Consider the following 20819-nt stretch of genomic DNA (forward strand, 5'->3'; position numbering starts at 1 on the left):
ATTTTGCAGGAGGTTTAAAGGTGGCTTTGAGGTTGTATTTTTGTAGTATTCTGTTTATTTTATCTGGTGTCCCTTTAATGTAAGGAATGGTTATAGTTTTATTGTAGTCTGGTTTATCTTTGTTTTTTTTATTGAGGTCTTATAGAGAATTTTGTTAATAGTGTTTTGGCTGTAACCATTTCTTAGAAAAGTATTTCTGATAGACCAAGACCTATGTGGATTGATGCAGTCAGAAATGTCCTAGAAGACAGAAGTATAAGATCTGTTATATTGAGAATGCTGACAAATAATATACTAATTTAATAGAAAATTGTTTACAGCAGATCAATAATAATGTAAGCTAAATCATGTACTGTCATAGTTTCATGAACACCCCATCGGGCTATATATATCAGGAATTTGATGAAAAATGATGATGATTATCATGACTTTCCTGATATGTATCCTCAAGGAGCATATGTGTTCAAGTTACTATGACAGTACATGATTAAGTTTACATTATTATTAATCTGTCAACAATTTTCCTTTAAATTTATTTATTTATTTCGTGTGGGGTTCCCCCCCTTCCCCCATGCCTCAACTGCCCCTTAGAACTGGTTGAGCCCTCCTAATGAGGGATTAAGTACTATATCCTGTGACTGTAGTCTGTGTGTTCACGGGGACGGTTTGCCTGCTTGCGGGATGAAAAACCCCAGATAAACTGGGGAGAAATCCCTGCTGTCCATGCCCAAGACCTGCTGACTTGGCTATGGCTGAGTAAGATCCTTCATCTCCTCATGTCGTTGACGAGAACCGAACCTAGGACACTCCTTCCCCAGGCATATGGTTGCGAAGTGCATATCCACCTAGGCTAACTGTGCGGACTTCTTTTAAATTAGAGTATTATTTGTCAGCACTGTTAATATTGTTATAACTTACATTTTGGTCTCTTTTAAGGCACTTCTAATGGCATCAATCCACCTAGTTCTTGTCTTGCTCTGTGTTTTTCCTATAATCCTGGTATCAAACACCTGTTTTCCTAACTTTTCCTTTCCCATCTGCTAACCCAAGATGGGAGGAAGTAGTCTTAGCAGGCAACTTAGCTACCCCAAGATGCTCAGGTCCCACCACAAAGAGGCATCTCATAATCATTGAGTGTACAACGGAGACAACCTAACTTAAGAGTACCTATCTAGCCATAAATACTGTTACAACTTGAACAGTGCATAAACCTTTAATCTATCAGTAAATCATTTACAACTTTTAGCACATACAAACCATATTTACAATGTGCATATAGCAGCACTCAGTGTTCGAAATGGCCCCTTTTGTCTTCACGCACGCCCCCAAAGTCAATGATGCCACATATCGAAGGCAGCACGCACAACATCCAATGGAAGCGCTACCACTGTTTGCTTCAAATCCACCTTCAGGCTGGCTATGCTGGGGTTTCGTTTCTTGCAGGCTACTCTCTAAAGCTCCGACCACAATTTGAAGTCCAACAGATTCAGATAGTGATATGTGGTCGTGCACATTTGCCTCCAACTGCTGTTGTAGAGTCTTCGCCTTGTGTGAAGAGGCTGAGTGCTGTTGAAAAGTCCACTGCATACTGTGAAACAAGGTGTTGTTCAGGGGCCATACCACAGGTTCAGGATGGTGTCTTGTACACTGACGAGGTTTTGATCTTTTTCTTGCAGAAAGTAAACTTGGCTATCCCCCCACCACCACGCACACACCACCAGACCTTCATTTGATGCAGGGGTGATGATCTCTGAATCTTGGGTGCTATGGCATGTCCTAACACAGCATGGTCGGCCTGTTCTTTGGCAGTCAGATATGTCTTCTGTATCATTATAACATTTAATAGTCCGATACACAAACATCCTGATGATCCTGAGTGTTTTTAGTGTGTTAAAATAACAGGTGGCTGTATTCCAATTGCACCTTGTGAGGTGCTATTACAGCTACGCTGTTCTCATAATCTTCCCACTGCATATTAACCTGTACAGCTAGACATACTGATAAACACGCGTTGGCTGCACATAGTGCAACTAATGGAACCGTGTTCATGCAGTTCTGTGGGGTGTGGGGATGTGTGGAAGTTGTAACAGTATTTATGGCAAGACTGTGTATATTAGTATTAGTATCATGGCTAAAGGTTAGATAATCTGGAAACCCATCTCTAGAGACCAGATGTGGAGATTTTTCAAGTTGCTTCAGCTGGATGGTCTCACACTGGGGTGATGAAATTCATCTACCACCTGAAAGGCATTCACAAACATCAGTTCCACATGGTTACATTTGAATCCACATTTTTTTGATTGGAGAGTAGATATGCAACACACGCAATCAGTTATGCTGGCAAATGTATACTTAACTTCTTCATATAAAGTTTTAAATCCCAACTCTTTTCTCCACTCTTTCAGTCTTTTAATATATCTTAAGATCATTAATATAATTTCTATTCTACCTAGCTCACACCATCAGCAAAGAGAAAATTTTCATTATTATATTTCATCCTAGACCTTGAATGAATATATTATACAACAAAGGCCCTAACACTAAACCCTGGTAAACTTCACTCCTAATCACTTCCTCTTAAAACGACTTTTCCTCTAAACATCTCTTCCTATAGTCTTTCTCTCAAATACTTCTATCTCACAGAATAATCTTCAGTATCTGTTTGATATATTTTTATCATCTGATTCTTATGCAGAATTTTAGTGTTTCACAACTTCTTGTGCAGAACAGTTAAGAAATACAATATATAGTTTAATTTCTTCAAGTTAATAATTTAAGGTACAGTGCATTAGTGAACATTCCCTTGATAATTATCGAAATTCCCACTTTTCCTAAATTTGCTTTGCAAGATTTGTTTTCATAAAATTTTAAAAACATTACTAATTTTACAGCTTTACTTGATTGGATTTGTATTTAGATGGATGCTATCACTACCAAACTGTTTCTAACAAACTGAGTGCATAAATTAATAATGCCACTATCACAAGTCACAGAATACATGCACTACTTTTTATCAGTTTTAGATATTATTTTAGCAAACAAGAAAGATTTGCTAAAATATTTGGAGCATATATTGGAAGAAATCTTTTGATGTATACTCCTTTATAATGTATAAATAATGTTACAATGTATATATAATTTATTGGTTAAAGTATCGGAGAAGTTGGATAAAGGTAAAATTCAGGAATGAGTGGATAGAATAAGAGGTAGGAAATAGCATGGTTTTGTAAAAGGTATGTCCTGCCTTAGTAATTTATTCACATTTTATAATAAAGTGACAGCAGAATTGGATAAAGGAAATGGTTACACCATGATACTGTTGGATTTTGCAAATGCACATGACATGGAAACTGTTACATAAGTTGGATCAAATGGGAACATATATGAAACTGGTGACATGAATGGGGGGGGGGTGTATGTGGTAGAGTGGAATCAAGGTGAACTAGGGTGATTAGTGGGGTGCTGCAGGACTCTGTACTAGGACCACTGGTCTTTAATTTTTATATTAAATGATATAAGAAAGATTAGGGGAGGATTATTCAGTTGTTTGCTTACATTGCAAATTAATGTTGTGAAATATAAGGTAATGCACTTTGGGATGAAAAGATAACATACTTTGTATCATATTGATGATAAATTTATGAGACTAGGGATCTGGGAATGATGGACAAAGATTTGAAATTTAGATTTTTCACTTGGAGAGTACTGAATGAGGGGAATAGATTGCCAAAGTTAGTTGTAAGTGTCCCAATGGTGAATGAGTTTAAAGAAAGGTAAGATAAGTATTGTGTGCACAATGGGTATTATTGGTCTTCTGCTATAGTCATAATTTTCTTGCATCATCTCTATACAGGAAAGTTGGCATAAATATATTGTAAGTATTAGTATTTTAAATTCTCATCAACTGTGATCATTAATTGACATTTATTTTATTTTATTATATAGAAAAAATACCAAATGTCTTTTTATATTTTGAAATTAAACTTATTCTTGTACATTAAGACATTAGTTTAATGTCCTTAAGACTTTTTAAGGAATCTTAAAATGTTAGTGATCCTTTCTAGACAGCCCATTTGTCTGCCTTTCAGTATATGATGCCCTCAACAGCCTTCTTTAACACAGAAAGCTGTTGAGGGTATCATATACTTTTCCTATCAGACTTCTTTAGGTTCCAAGTCTCACATCCATAAGTTGCTGTTGGAAAAACAGTTGCATTCATAGATCCATCCTTCCAGAGTTTAGAAAAGTCTCTGACTATTATTTTAACCATTCCTAATCTTCTTCTAATGTCTTATGAACAGCAATTCTTCACATTAATAATGGATTCCAGGTACTCTAACTTTCTGACTTCCTCAATTCTTTCTTAAAAACTTAAACGTTTTCAATTTTTTTTCTGCAAAAAATCTATAAAAGTGATTTTATATGATGTAAAAGTATTCATTCTCATTTATTTCTTTCAAAAAAAAAAAAGGAGAAAGTTTGGATTATTATAATAATTAAAAAAATCCATCTACATTGCATTGAGCTCATGAGGAAAATAAATTCAGCAATATTATTCTAATCCTTTTACATTTAGAAACACGTTTTTCTATCTCTGGACTATTTCTGTGTGAATTAATTTAAATCGCACAATATATGAGTGGTTAAAATAATAGATTTCTCATTTATTGCAGTGGATTTATGGGAATTGCAGCTGTCACTAGATACACACAGGATGGCGATAAGAAATTGTTTGCAGGAAAAATAATTTAAACAGTGTACTCTGCATATATGCATAAAATAGCTTACACTTTTTTTTTTTAATAGGATTGTCGAGTACTCTGATTTTAAATTACTAAAAATAGTTTGATTTTTGAGAATAAGTCATATTCAGAATAAATCGTGCAGCATTCTCTTGAAATGAATTGTAATAAATTGTTCCATCCGAAAATTGTAATTATTTTATGTTCTCTGTCATTTTTTTATAAGAGGCATATTATTAATTTGGAATTTTTTTGTATCTTTTTATTAATAATTAGGCATTTGCCTGTTCTGGCTTCATTGGTCTTTCTCTTTTCACTTTGGCTTTGGCTCCACTTCTTTTGGTAACCAGTATCTTTCCATTCGTCATAAATGCATTGATCTTTTCATTTATGCTGTAAATAATAGCCGCGAGCGAATTTAGCTGTATATTTGAGCTATGTTAAGAAAACATTGCTTTAAATAGTGTATAGTGTGGCTATATATATAATTGTGCTTATTTTTTTCCATACTGGATACAAGTGTTCTTCAATAGTGTTTGTTTTCTAATTTTGTACGTTTGGTCCTTCTGGTTTCTGAAAATGGAATCCATAAGGAAGCGCACATCTGCAGGATGGGAAGCTTTGGCACGGAGATTGAGTTCTGCCCTGAATTTTTCTCATTTGTGAGAATTGTTTTATCTGTGCACTGAAAAAATGTGAAAGATTTGTGGAATGTTAGGGTGAACGATAAGAAGGAAAATATTAATGTGTGATAGGTTAATGCATTTTGAAATGGGAACTAGCATCACCAGTAGTAAACAGAAATCGGATGGAAGTGTTAGCAGTAATAACAAAAGGAACAGAGTGGAAGAGCTTAAGAAAGAGTTGATGAGAATGAAAAGTGAAATGAAGCATCTGGAAGATCAGATTAAACTTATAAAGAAGTTTGTCGACGTGAATGAGAAGGAAGTTAGTATTATGAAGAAAGAGTCAAAGGATGATCGTGTAGCATTGTGTGTGGGGGACTTGGTCATTAGATGTATAATGAATAATAAAGTACACAAAACATGCTTTCCTGGTGGAATATCGAAACAAAGCGATGCTTTGCAGAAAAGGAAAGAGCAGGTATCAGAACTAGTGGTAGTTGTGGGCATGAATGACTTGGTGAAAAAATTTTGATAGAGATTTGAGGAAGATTTTGCTGGAGGTAAACAATAATAGTGTTGGTGTTAGCATATTGCCCAGATATGATGATATTAAACTGAAACGGAGAACAGAGATAATGAATAGCAAGATGGCCGAGTTTTGTAAAACAAAAGGGGTCAGTTTGTGATTAAATTTGAATGGAAGTTGAGATGATTTAAAGTCGATGAATTGCATTTGATTGGGTTAGGTGTTGATCATTTAGAGAAACTATTATTTGCGAAGAAGGCACAGAATCAAGAAGTTAATGTAGCTAAGGAATAAAGGGTGCTTGTGAAGCAGGATAACACAGTCAAAGTGGTTGTAAATCAGGAGGAAGATGGATGTAGAGTTGAAGATGTGATTTTGGCAGGACAATGTGATGGAATGCATAAAAGTGAGCTTTATTCAGGTATGAATGGAAATCGGAGTCAGGATCAGGGAAATGGTGTGGTATAGCGACTAGAGCACAGAATGTTGGTGGAATGGCCTCAGAAACGGGGATTGTTATATTTGTATACAAATGTAAGGAGAATTCGAAGTAAGAGGGCTGACTTTATTGAACTGATTGAGTCAGCACTCCCAAAAATAATCAGTGCAAATGAAACTTGGTTGTCTGTGATGGGAATAGACTTGGAAGGATATACAGTTTTTCAGAATAGGAATGTGAAAACATGAGGGAGAGAGTATTGTTAATGGTTGCAGAGGAATTGTATCCACAAAGTTTGGAAGTTAATTGAATACCTTGTTTTATTGTTGTTTTCCATATTTTACTAATTTGATCTATCTATCTATATATATACACACACACACACACACAGGGTGGCCATAAATTAACTTCCCTCTTCGGAGGTATCTGTGGCTAAAACGAATGCACGGAATGGGACCACATTTTATATTGATTGAGACCTTCGAAGGCATGAGGAGATGAATTCCGCGAAAAAAAAAGATTTAGTACCAAAAGTCGCCGACAGGGGAAATTTTGACGTTGGCAGAACCGAAAGCAGTCAAATATTTGCAGTAAATACAGTTAAAAGGATTATGCAAATTTTACTCTGCGTACGTGAGAGCATCTACACCAATACCTCTTTAAAAGGGATTGGGAACGTTCAGTACAGCGCCTTTTACGCCAGCATGTCAGTAATTAGAGGGTTATCAGTCAGTTCTTTCCGACGGCATGGCCGCCTCGGACATCACTCCATGTGACTTTTGGCTGTGGGGGTATTTGAAATCCGTTGTGTATGTTGGTGGCGTTCCCAGCTTGCATGTCTCGAAAGAGAACATAAAACGGGCTGTTATGAACATCCAATCCGACTCCTTACGCTCAGCTGTAGAGCATGTAGCACACCAGATGCAATTTGTTGTACACAAGAAAGGTCAGCACATTGAAAATTGTGTATGTGGTCCAGGGGACCCTGATTCTGATGAATAAGACATTATTTCCCGTGAGTTCAATCACTACATTAATTTCTGTATCTCTCGCAAGTTGTTGTTTTAGTTTGATTATTATTATTAATGAAATTATCAGCTTGCTTTCGGATCCGCCAGCGCCAAAATTTCCCCTATTGGCAACTTTTCGTACTTTTTTTTTTTTTTTTTCACGGAAATCATCTCCCTATGCCTTCAAAAGTCTCAATATAAAATTTGGTCTCATTCTGTTTATTAGTTTTAGCTAAAGATGCCTCCAAAGAGGGAAAATTATTTTATGGCCACTCTGTAGGGTGTTTCAGAATACTCATTACAAATTTCTAGGGTATGTAGGAGGGGGTCAGGGTAGATCAGGTTTTGATTAGCAACCCGTCTCTCCATTTCCAGCTCTGTGTTAAATGTCAGTTCAGCCACTGGTATCGATCAGGATATTAACATCGGGGGGGGGGGGGTGACTAGGGAAAGGATGTTTACGTAATTTTATCATGAACTCAACCACAACAAACGGGTGATCAGCAAACAGATTGACTCGTTTTTGGTATAGAGTTCCTCACAATAAACAGTTTGGATCACCCCTTAGGTGGCGTGCGTTTATGCTGAAACCATAAAAATCCTCTCTCTAATAATGATAATGCAGTAATTCACAATGGCAAATCACACGAATGTTGACTATGCCCGTCGATTGTACGCACAGCGTTTCCCGCATCGCCCAACTCCATCGCACATCTTGTTTGCCAATAAACTTTCTGGAAACAGGTTCCATAAATGCCCACAGGCATGACTGCAGAGCTCCAAGGATTCGCTGTATCCCGGAATCGACGAGGAGGTGCTTCGTCGGGTTGACGAGAACCCTTCTGTGAGTGCTCGTGGTATTGCATATTCATGAGTACCCCTCACTCCAGCACCTGGCGAGCTCTGCATACCGATCAACTCCATCCCCTTCTGGTATCAGAAGGTTCATGTCCTGGACCCAACCGAATTTGTACTACGGGTTGGATTCTGCAGGTGGTTCAGTCAATGTTCTATAGAAGAGCCTCGACTTCCAGAACTGGTACTCTTCACCAATGACGCTGTATTCACTAGGGAAGGCATGCGGAACAACCACATTTGGTTCTGGGACAACCCTCACATCACATTGCCATGGATTCCGGAACAAGTTCCCCGTCAACATGTGGGCATGCATCATTAGTGACGAGTTGATCGGACCGTATCTTCTTCCACCCCGCCTGAATGACCCATGTACTTGACGTTCCTGCAAGAGACACTGCCACAGTTGGAAGATGTGTCATTGCACATTAGGCAACACGACGGTGGGCCACTTCATTTTTCACGCGACGTCCAACACTACCCTCCACCAAAATTTTAGTGGGCGATGGATTGGCAGAGGTAGCCTAGAACATTCACCAGACTTCATTCCACTGGACTCTTTTTCTGGTGCCACATGAAGAGTCTCATGTACACAACCTTTATGGAGTCGGTAGAAGATTTGTTGGCAAGGATACTGATTGCAGCCGGCGAGATACAACCCATGCCGGACATTTTTGAAAGAGTGCGCCAGAACTTGCTGTGTAGGTGTAATATGCATGCTTTGAAATTGGTGGTCGCAACTTCGAGCACCTTTTGTAAATGTTTATGAAATTAAAATGCAATTTACCCTGTGTCGGATATTTCCAGTTTACACCATGATAAGTTGGTGATCAATCTGTCAAAGGGCTTTGCAAAATCTAAATATACCACTGTGTGTATCATCTTTATCCAATGCATTGGTCACCTTGTTATAATAAGTAAGCAGATTATTAAAACACGACCATCCTTTAGTAAACTCATGCTGATCATCAAAGAGAATGCTACTGTTAGCAACTCTGTTCTGAATCTTGTACCTGGCTAACTTCTCTAATACTTAAACAACTCCAGCTACACATGTCTATAATTAGAAGCTTTTCGTCTTATCACCACCTTTTTGAAGCAGAATGACTTGACTCTCTTTCCACCCCTTTGGAACTCGGCCCAGTGCAAGACTCATGTTAAAAGTGCGTCAAATGAAACATTTCTTCAAAACACGTGGTGATATGTCATGAAGCCCTACAACCTTATTAATCTCGAGTTTGCTCAATTCCTCGTATACCTCCTGTTCACTCACCATTAGTACCTCTTTCCTTATCACTGCATTCATCTGCATGCTGTTAGATTTGCAAGAATTAAATCTCATTAGACATCTTAACTATAACTTCTGCAGTTATTATTCTACCATTTATAGCAACCCACATCATCTTTCTATAATCATTATTTTTTCTACTGGCTACGCATGGAAAAAACTCCCTGGGATTATTTTAGCTTCGTGGGCTAATCGTTGCTCGTACCCTTTTTTTGCCACCCTCACACGCGTCATCTCCCTTGCCTGCTCCTTACATTTCATGTGACTGGTTATTACCACTCATCTTATCCTGTTTCCATAATACCTTATTCTGGATTACATGCTCTTCCTCTTCATTTATCCATTTCACACCTACTTTGTTTAACCCCTGATATTGACTCTATTAGATACTCCTTTAGGAGGGCCCAAGCAGCATCTATATTCTTTTCATCCAATTCCTCATTCCGTGTTATTGCTGGCCGCCTCCGAAGAATCTCCTAATCACCAACCTTATAAGTTCCACATGTATCCCTTTCTAACAGAAGTCCTCGTATGGTTAGCCACTCTTCAAGTGATCGCCTCATTGTAGCTCTCGCTATTCTTCATTTGTGCTATGGGGCACTTACAGTTGACTCTCACTAAAGCAGACACGACTATAACAATCTTCCTCACTATAGCAAATTACAAAAGTCCTGACCATTGCTTCACAGGTAGGCTGCTATGATTTAAAAAAAAAAAAAATCTATCCACTATAACAAACTATTAGTTATGAATTTGCTATACAGGGAATGTTGACTGTAGCATGCTTAAAACAAATTGTTCTTCATTTGAATAATAATGATAATAGGTGTAGATCATATGGGGTTGAGTCTGCTGCCATTACCATGTAGTTTTAATTGTTGCATTGCTTGTTTCAGAGTGAATCCAATTTTGTGATAATATGTGGCATTTTGCAGAATCAAAAAAAAAAAAAAAAAAAAAAATATATATATATATATATATATATATATATATATATATATATATATATATATATATATATATATATATATATATATATATATATATATATATATATATATATATATATTGTATATATATAAATGCAACTACTAAATTATTTAAGTCACTGATGTTTAAAGTCTAATTCTCATTTTAATTTTTGGATTATTATCTAAGAATGCATACAGTTTTTATACTGCCCCCTTGAACCTACTTTGAATTTTATTCTGCTAATTATTAAAGAATTTTTTAAAATAATTTTCTCTCTTTATTTATAACAACTTTTAGGTGATGTGTTAAGAACCATGTTAGTTATTAATAATATACACTTTGGTTTTGAATATACTTAGAAAAGATTTCAAGAACACTTGAGCAGTATTAAAACTTCTGAAAGTTTATTTTCATAGTAAGATATTTTGACATATGTAACACACATCTGGTATTTAAAACTGCAGAAGTTAACTAACATTTTACGTTTCATTTCACTGTTAAAAAATTATCTTTCTGAACACATTTCATTTGAAAATCAATCTGCACAATAAAAATGTAAAGAATTTAATTGTTCGTTTTCTTCTGATAACTAAAAACTATATATTTGTTCATAATATTTTTTTTAATAACACTTAAGTGTTTTTTTTTTTTTTCTCACTTTGGCTTTAGAATTCTGAACGGGTTATCTTAAATAGAATTAGTTACCAAATTACAATTGTAGAACAGGAATTGAGAAATCCAGTTTTTGGATTGAAAAATCGGATTAATTTGTCTTATGACAAATTTTTGTATTAGCTATCTGGCCATCTGACCAGCTTCGCTATTTATTCTGGTGAACCTTGAAAAGATTGGTTGACATTGCAATACAAAAATACATTTCACATGGGAGTGTCGTACAACATGGGAAATATATGGAATGTGTTAGCAAAGGCCACTGATAGCTTCTTCTTGGACCTGTTTTAGTACACTGACCATTGGCTTGAGTGGCTGATTTGACACCCTTTCTTTTTATCTTAGTTCTTTGGCTATTGATATTTGGGTAACTTTTTCTACCTGTTGTTGGGAGTTAATAGATCACAGTATACATATGTGTGTGTGTGCCCAGTTCATTGGCTTCAACAGGCTATGGCACAGAGGAGTCTGCTATCATATCTGTTGATGGTTGGAGAGGCAACTTAATTGAAGCTTAAGAATATCAGTTTACATATGCTCATGACCACATTCCTTTTCCATATATCTTTGTATTGACACTATAGTCTTCAGCAGCGTATGCATGGCCATTTTCTTTTATAGAACTTGGCAGTAATTCTTGTAGTTGGGGGTCAGGCAGAGCATCTTTTGTTGGATCTCGCAGCACATCACCATTTTCCATGACATAATAAAGTTTGTTCCCAAGACCATGATGAGTGTTGGTTTGAAGACCAACTGTCCCTTCAGACACAGTTACAATGGACACTTCATCTCGATGTGGACAGTAGGAAATACTGCTGCTTCTTCGCATGTGACAGTGATTGGAATTAGCATTGCGATGACGTTGGTAACGATACAGAACGAAGGAGATGAGAATACCAACAATAACAAGAAGACAACCACCAGCAAGGGATGCTGACACAATGATAGCTGTTGTTTGATCCCAGTGATGTCCAGGAGTACGAGGATTATGAACTACTGGAGTCACAAGAAAACCCTTCAGTCTTGAAGAGTTGACACGACTTGGTGACACATCCCTTGGAGCATTTACTCTCTTTTGAGTAATTGTTATGGTGGTTTTATTCTGAGTACTCAGTTGCAAAGGTATCGTTGTATATGATGGAGTAGTTACTTGAGGAGATGGGTGATTTGTTATTGAAGGTTCAGTACTATCATTCCTTCTAGGATTGCTTGTACCTTTAATGGTAACAGAAGCGATTGGTGGCATGCTTAAAGTAGTGAGGGAACTTTTTGTACTACCACTATCAGTTTCCATTTTCACAGTAGGATTGTTGACTTTCGTTATTGTGATTGCAGTTGACATTGTTTTCGGACTTAACTTTTCTGTGTATGAAGCTGTTGGTATGATTGATGTAGATACAAGACTTGGAAGTGGCTCAGGAGATGTTGGCAAAGAACTGGTTACTTCTTTTATCACCTGGTTCAGGGTACTGTTTATTGGGATTGAGGTCCTGATACTGATGATAGCTTGGATGGGTATTTCTGTGAGGTCTGTTGTTGCATCTGCTGGTATAGTTTCTTGTGATATTTGTGCTTCTGTTGTTGGCTCATAAAAGTCACTTTCCTCTAGTAGCATGATTGGTTTAAACTGAACTCGCTCTGGTGTAGCACAACTGATGCTGTAACTATGGTAGAACTGGATATTGGAATGTTTGATCCAACTGGTGAGCCACAAGATATTGCGATCACAATTCCAGTTATTACCACTCATCTTCATTACTTTAAGATGAGGGAAAAAAGAAGGAAAATCTGACCGTAGTGAGCGCAACTTGTTATGCATGATATTTAATTCCTGAATGTTTCTCAGACCATGAAGAACTCGTGTTGAATTTACTACTTGTTGGGCAAACTCTGCACTGTCATACATTTCCAGCGTTTGTAGATTCTTAAGAAGATCAAATACTGATTCTTCGAATGTGAAATAGGTTGGCATTCTTGATAGCTGCAACATTTTTAAATGATCTAACCCTGAAAAGCAGCGTCCATCCATCAGCTGAAGATTGTTTTGTGATAAGTCAAGTGTCTCTAGTTGGGTAAGATTGGCAAAAACACCTTCTGTCAAATTTTCAATTTGGTTAGCTTGGAGGTCAAGGCTTTTCAGACTGACGAGATCACAGAAGGCACATGTGGATAGTTCTCTAATTGTGTTCCTCTGTAGAAACAGCTGCTCCAGATTGATAAGTCCTCGGAAACTGTAACTTGGAATGTTCGTCAGCTGATTTTCTTCCATGTAGAGAGCGCTAAGACTGGGAGGTAAATTTGGTGGGATTTTATTTAATCGATTGCCATTTAACCAGAGGCGCATCAGATACTCTTGACGTCCGAGGGCATCGTTTTCGATATCCGTAATGTAGTTATCATCCAAAACAAGTAATCCCAAATATGGATAGCTCTCAAAATCCCCTGCCCCAATACGAGTAAGATTGTTTTTAGCAAGACGCAAATCCCTTACGAATTTCGTCAAGCTCTGTGGTACCCTTTCAAGGCCCACATGCGAAACGTCGATATATTGGAGTCTGGAACCAAAAAAGTCTAACCTTGATAAGGTGGTAAGGGGATTGTTACTGAGTATCAAGTGCGCTAGATTAGTGAGATATTGAAATGCCCCTACCTCAATAGCTGCAATCTTATTACTGTCCAAATTTAGATATTGCACCTTCAGTAGTCCAGTAAAACTGTGAGAAGTTAAGTGTGGAATGTTATTTGCCCTTAGGTTGAGCTGTTCTACATTAGACAGTTTGATAAATGCTTCTTCTACTGTTAATAGTAAGTTCGATGATAGATCGAGATAACGAAGTTTCACCAGACCTTCAAAAGTAGCTGCTGTTAAGTTCACCAACAGGTTCTGACTCAACTCCAGGCGTTGTAGCTTTAGTAACTTAGAAAATGTCCCATTTTCGATACTTGCGATTTGTGTCTGTTGTAACTTAAGCTCGTGCATTTCCACCAGTTTCTCCAAGTCTTTCGTCGAAAGGATACCAATAACATAATTTCTCAGTTCCAGTCTTATTGCCGTACTGGGAATATCTGCAGGCACCTTCCATAGACCATCTCCGACGCAGCTGACGTATTCACCTTCATCATCGCAATAACACGAACTTGGACACACGACTGCAAAACAAGGAATGACACAAAGAGCACACACAATCAGCGTTGACTCGACACGGAAAAACAGTGTCGTCAGCACGTTTGGACTCGTTGTCATGGTGCAGGAATGAGTTAAACTATTGTTATTAATACAAACGACCACCAGACTATTAATATGTTTATCATCTTCATAGCAATCTCCAAGTGTAATACAGAGGGCGCATCTTTCACTCCACGGATCCACCCACTGAAGTGCGTATTTTCTTACTCCGTTTTACTTCCACGTGCAAGGTGTTTGTCCTTCCTGACCGGGAAACATTGGCTTAGTTCCGCTGTCGGTAGATGTGGTTACCCTGCTTGCTGTTTCCTTTTCTAATAGAGTGGGTCGAGGTTCCTTTATCTACAGGAAACAATCATCGATATAGTCGTTCCTGTTGGAGTCACCACGTTTAGTATTGCTGAATATATGATACCGATAGTTGCTAGAAATTTGGATGGGTTGAAGATTTTTTTTTTTCCCTTTGAAAAGTTAGTATCTTATGTTGCATCCGCCTGTCTTGTATATGAACTCTCCACATTGATTTTTCCTCTTGATATTTCCTTGTATAGAACGTGCCGCATCCTACATAAATTTTCCTTCCCGTCTCTCAATTCTTTCCGCTTTTTTGTTGTTCACTTTTTATTTTTATGTTCTGTGTGGAAAAAGTTCACTCGGTAGGTGAAGTAAAAGCGTTGAACTTCTTCAAGGCGTTTCACGGTACGCTACTTTCTCTAATAGTAGCTGTCCCTGTAGATTGAACGTGACATGTACTTGCTGTTCTGTGTCCTCTCCCCTCATTTGCTTCCATTCTTCTTGTCCTTCACCTACGGTGAGTTAATGGTGACTTTTTTTCCTCATTCCTTTCTGTAATGCCTGAAATATAGAAAAGGAAGACATTAGTGAATATTCTTTTTTTTTTTTTTTTTTTTTTTTTGTTTTGGATTCTCATAGTTTCAATAAGTTGTCCACTACATACAGTAGCGCCCTAACTGTTCATTAATCTCATTTGTCCGTTCCATTATTGCGGAGAATTCCTACAAATTAAATTCGTCCCAAAACGTTGTTTCAATGAGAAATAAATTAAATCTACTTTCATTTGTTTCCACATTTCGGAATTGTAGCCATTAGCACCTAATTGTGTGCACGATCATTGCGAGTCACGTTAGTACCGGAGGCGATGTGTTTAAGCATGAGTGAAGGAATCGCTATTTTTAGTTAAATTTTATTTAATTGCCCATTCGGATGTAGGCGATAAAATGCAGTCTCTAAAGAATTTCTGTCAGTGATACGAAAGATATTCAAATTAATAAATAATTACAACGCCTTTCATTTTAGCTTTTCTCGAAACATAAATATACAGACATTGGAGGCGGTGATTTAAAGTCGCTTGCAAGTGTTAAAGGCTGTTCAAGCCGTTTATTAAACAGAACTTGTGTTGCATTCAGTTATAAAACGTATAGTGAGGAACTTATTTTATTTGCGATAGGCTTAGCAGTGTTCTCGTATTATTGAGCAGACCACTCTACTGAAAAATTAATTCTTCCCCCCACTAGTATCGAATCATTTCGTTTTATGGAAATCGTTATTCCTTTGCATATACACCACTTCTAGAAATTATTGTATCGACATATAGTAGAATGTGAGAAAGAATGTTTAAGAGATTTTTCTCGATTATGACTCATCGAGAGCGGATATGCAAAACACTCCAACTAGGTTGTCAAGCAAGAGACTGTCGGGGCGACCCATAGCCAGGAGGCTAGTTACTCTCTGTGTTGGAGACATGTTTACAAAACTTCCACCGCCACGCGTGTCCCCCCCCCCCTCTGTATTTTCTGACATTTACAAAGGCCATCGTTAAAATATGTAGTAATACCACTAATCAGGAGGGGGAAGTTTCAGAAATGAGAACAAAAAATCACAAATATAACAAATACATTCAAAATCAAAAATATTATCCTCCACGCTTACTTCAATAAATTCGCTTCCTTAATACAGATATAAATTATGTGCACCGTCACTTAATCTGCATCTAAACGAGATCTGAAATTTCTCATAGAGCTTTCAATGGTAGCATCAACAACTGTTCACCGTAGCTATCCCGGCTACTTTTCATACGATTCCTTGTATTAAAAAAAAAAAAAAAAAAAAAAACGGCGGGGGTATATGTGCTTTCTTCAGATTTGACATTCCACATTGGATGCCAAACCTGTAATTCTATCTTTATCTACTCCTGCTCAAAATTTTCTTACCGCTCTTTGTTGCGTTAGGTGATCTTCCTTGAGGGATCTCAGTGTTCACAGCTCAAACTATGCCTTCAATGACTCCATTGATCAAGACAGATGCCGAACTGTTTGCTGTTAAGTGACATTCCTTCTCAAATCATCCCTCCCCCCCTGCAAAAAAAAAAAAAAAAGCAGTAAAGGTTAGCCATCATGCTATTATTCCGTTGCACATATATCAGTTCTTTCATTGCAACCGGCTTCTTCGCTACATCGAGGTTTGCCAATTAATTAATGATTATCAATAATATATTTCGCCACTCTTGCTATGAAGGAAATATCATAGGTTTGGCTCACCTTTTTATACAAACTATGGAAAAAGTTTAGAGAAACCTCACATTTGGCCTTGACATATCTATGGCATTTAATTGGATCTGGAAGAGAGACAACTTTATCTGGCTATCATCTGATGGTCTGTTAAACGTCCTTTGAAAAACTGTTCAGTTTATTCCTCTTTTCAGACTTTTGTATCAATGTAGGGTGTCTTGCAATTCTATACTTTGTCCACTCTTTTCTATACAATAACGATCTTCGCGCACTAATTACAAATTCTGTCCGTAATTTTGTGCCACCAACAAAACTACGGAATTGGTAGTGCAGAAATGAACAATGCTTCGAAATCTCCTATGCCGCCATCTTAAAAAAAAAAAAATAATAATAATAAAAACCCACTGATCTCCTTGCATTCTCCAGTTAGATGTGAACAACCTAACGAACCCCAATACTACCAAAACATAGTCTTGTATTAAAGTACCGTATAACAAACTTATCGCTGAGTCTGATCGTACTGCGATTCTGATTTCGTGTAAGTCTAACAATAATAATAACAACATATAATCATAAAATACCGTATAAAGAATTAAAAAGGGTCACAAAAATCAGTATATGTGATTGCCTCACAATTGATCTCATGTTATTAATCATAAAAGTAATAATAATATGTCTGCATTTTACGTATACCAACTGTTTCACAATGCACCAGCAGAGTACATAATTCTTTATTATTCCTTTCGTATAATTAAGTGAATTATTACCGAAATTATGAAGAAACCAGAGAACAGTGCCGATGGCGATTACAAGGTTCTCTTAATTATATTGTTGTGGAGAACTTATTTTCAGCAAGCATTCATCATTTATTTCGGTCATCTCGCCCCAAAAATGCTTTAATCGATAAAAGGGAGATGAGTTTTTAAATTGAATTTTTAGTTATTTGTTGAATGCTAAAAATATTTGCGTGTATTTGCGTCGTACATTATATATATATATATATATATATAATGTATGACCTTCTTTGGGAGAATTTCCTTTGTTATTATAGTGAAAAGTAATTATTTCTGGATACACAATTGTTGTCAGTACCTCGATAATTCATGCAAACATTGATCTTTTATGATACTACTTTAATTATGGAAGATAAGCCTTTCAAGAGAATAGTCCGGTTGTCCCAGGCATGTACTTACAACGAACGTGCTGTTTTCAAATAAAACTAAGTTAACTGGTCATAATGGAAGGAATCACTATCCCCCCCCCAACCCCCGCATTAGAACACGATCGTTTACTGACGCTGCACTCTCTCTCACACACACAATTCTTACCGATTGGTAGCTGAATAATAGACAGAATGATTACTAATTAACAAGTGCTGAACAGATGTTTAAAGTGAGATAGCCAGAACTGTTAAACACATAACGTGCGTTTCGCATAGTATTTACAGTAACAGAAAATGAAACTAACTTTACTTACACAAGCATAAATCTTGTACCTTATATTTCCTTATATCTGAGATGTTATAGGTACTATCTCGAATCCACGTACAATTCCGTGTATAATCAAACCTTAAAGTAGTTCCTACATTTAACTGGAGTGAAATCAGATGATTTTTGGCTGTCATGAAATTTGTCCTTTACTTTCACCGCACTCGCCATTAAAAGCGCGTACTGATAGCATTTCATGTACAATTAATGGAAACGACGATAAGTTGCGTAATCAATTTTCAGATGGGATATCGACATTGCCAATCATAATCCAAACTGCACAGCTTCTATAAAAAAAGATCGGTTCGTCACGTATTTTGCATTGCTTATCACTATGTTTTCTCTTCAGCCTAATGCTTAGTGGGGTTGCAATGCTACTTTGCTAGGGAATTATAGAACAAGATGGTGTCCCGTTGCCTTCCTTGTCCAGTAGTATTGTATGTCGGCAGATGTGTGTGTGAGTTCACAGGACCGGTTTGCTTCTTTCGAGTTTCCGGGAAACCCTCAGCATCCTTATGAGACTGACTAACTTACTTTCATTGAAAAGCCTGTCCGCGTGGTTAGCCTAGTGGCTGTACGCTTCGCAACCACATGACTGGGGAAGGAGTGTCCCAGGTTCGATTCCCGTCGAAGACGTGAGGAATTTGAGGATCTTCCTCAGCCATAAGCCAAGTTTGCCGGTCTTGGGCGCGGGCAGTAAGGTTTTTCCCCGCCAGTTTATCTGGCGTTTTTCATCCCGCAAACAGGCAAACCAGCCCCGTGAACACACACGGATCTACAGCCATAAATACTTAACCCACCACGAGGGGGGGCTCAACTCGTCCCAATAGGGACGGGGGAGTAAAAGGGAGGAAACTCCATACGAATGAATAAATTGAAAAGCCTGATAAAGGCCCTTTGCGTTATAGAAGGGATTCGAACCTAGGTCTTTCCAATCAAAGCTCCCCCCCCCCCCCAACGAAATCAACCTCAAAGACTTCATATTTGCATAATCAGTCGTGTGAAAAGATACTTAGAAGAACGAATGTCCCTTAGTTGAAAAGCACTGTTTCACCTGCTGCTGAGATGGCCGATCCCAGGAGAAGAAATGCAGATGTATAGATAATCCTTAATATCATAGATACCGAATATGTCAGGCATTAATTTCTGGTAGCTGTGAGAAACACATTTATAGGTTCTGGAAGATGAAGACTCGAGATATAGTTATTTGTTAAAATATACAGGAGACCCTTTGACTCGGTGTCATTACTTTAAGGTGTTTCCTGACGCCATTCCCATAAAAAAAAAAAAAAAAGGTGAGCGGAGAGGGTTCGCAAGTTTTTTTTTTTTTTTTTTCCGCAATTAACGTCTCTTATCGGGCGCCATATGGTACCTCACAGGGTTTTGGCAGTGAAGTATCTGCTGGATGAAGAAAAGTGGTAGGGCCATAAGTACCGTTCCCCAAAGTGTAAAACTGTGGGGAAAGAGAATTTCAGGGGGAAAATGTAATGATAATGTTAGTTATCTGCTGGAAGAAGAAAAGTGGTAGGGCCTCTTTTAATGCCTGTTTCTTTAGTTTAATCCTACTTCGCGAGTTCGTTTCGTTTTTGAGAAAAAGAGTACAATTGCATTGGTTATATATTGATGAAAATTTAGAGTCAACCTCATTTCGATTTCTGTTTCGCTAACAACGAACTTGCTGTTATTAGTTATTACTTGACCCCCCCCCCCCCCCAAGGAATCTAAGGACTCATCGTGATGAGGCATACTACTCCACTAACCGCCTACCACCAATAAAATGTTTTGTCCGTAAATAATTTCCTTACAAATAATTGAAAGCTTATAATGAAAAGTTTTTTTCCTTTTCCCAAACATTTTACATACCCATACTAATGGCATTAATGTACTTTAGTTGGACAAATTCATATTTGGGATCTTTCATTTAAAAAAAAAAAAAAAAGCAGAGTACTGGGAAATTTAGGAGATTTAGCTGCTAAGGTTGATTTCCCCCTCCTTTTTTTCCGATTGGGCTGAATTCTCATGGCAGCATAGGCAACGTAAGAAATAATGGCATTTCAGATTTATTTGCTAAATCAGTTGAACTGTGTTACCTGCAGAAGTGTCTGCAGTGAAAGTCCCCCCCCCCCCCCATCAATTTTTCCTAGTTTCTCCGGGGATCTTTCAGTAATTTAAAATAATAATATTCCAGTTTTAGGCAAAAATGGTTTAACATTGCGACCTGTACAGGTCTGCTGAGGAGGGAAGAAAAAATAATAAATGGTGCTTTTGGGAAATTTTCCTATTTTTAGATGTTCTGCTTTTATTCATTTATATAATTGGATTTAATACATCAAAGTGTGCCTGTTGTGATGTGTGTTGTTGTGGCCTGTTGAATGCTTTGATACCTTGTGATGAGTCGATAATATTTAGCTTGAAACTGAGTTACAGCAGATCACATTTTAGTCATAACGAAAGCAGTGACTTACTCTATAGAGGATCAAGTCACTATCG

General features: G+C 37.4%; 2 protein-coding genes across 4 annotated transcripts in view; one reads left to right on the plus strand and one right to left on the minus strand.

Moving 5' to 3' along the window:
* LOC150093816 (protein timeless homolog) overlaps positions 1–20819 on the plus strand; it is a 671138-nt gene that overhangs the window by 240330 nt on the left and 409989 nt on the right. The window lies entirely within an intron of this gene.
* Positions 10915–14465, minus strand: LOC150093817 (uncharacterized). Its single transcript, XM_090412556.1, has one exon. It carries the CDS (start codon positions 14372–14374, stop codon positions 11669–11671), a length of 2706 nt encoding a protein of 901 aa, XP_090268682.1. The 5' UTR covers positions 14375–14465; the 3' UTR covers positions 10915–11668.

This window comes from Typopeltis vanoorti, chromosome 23 (genome assembly GCF_054136105.1).
Source record: "Typopeltis vanoorti isolate ZY-2024b chromosome 23, IOZ_Tvanoo_1.0, whole genome shotgun sequence".
Classification (NCBI taxonomy): domain Eukaryota; kingdom Metazoa; phylum Arthropoda; class Arachnida; order Uropygi; family Thelyphonidae; genus Typopeltis; species Typopeltis vanoorti.

Coding starts and splice junctions, on each gene's coding strand:
- LOC150093817 (XM_090412556.1), bottom strand. CDS start 14,374: ATGACAACGAGTCCAAACGTGCTGACGACACTGTTTTTCCGTGTCGAG.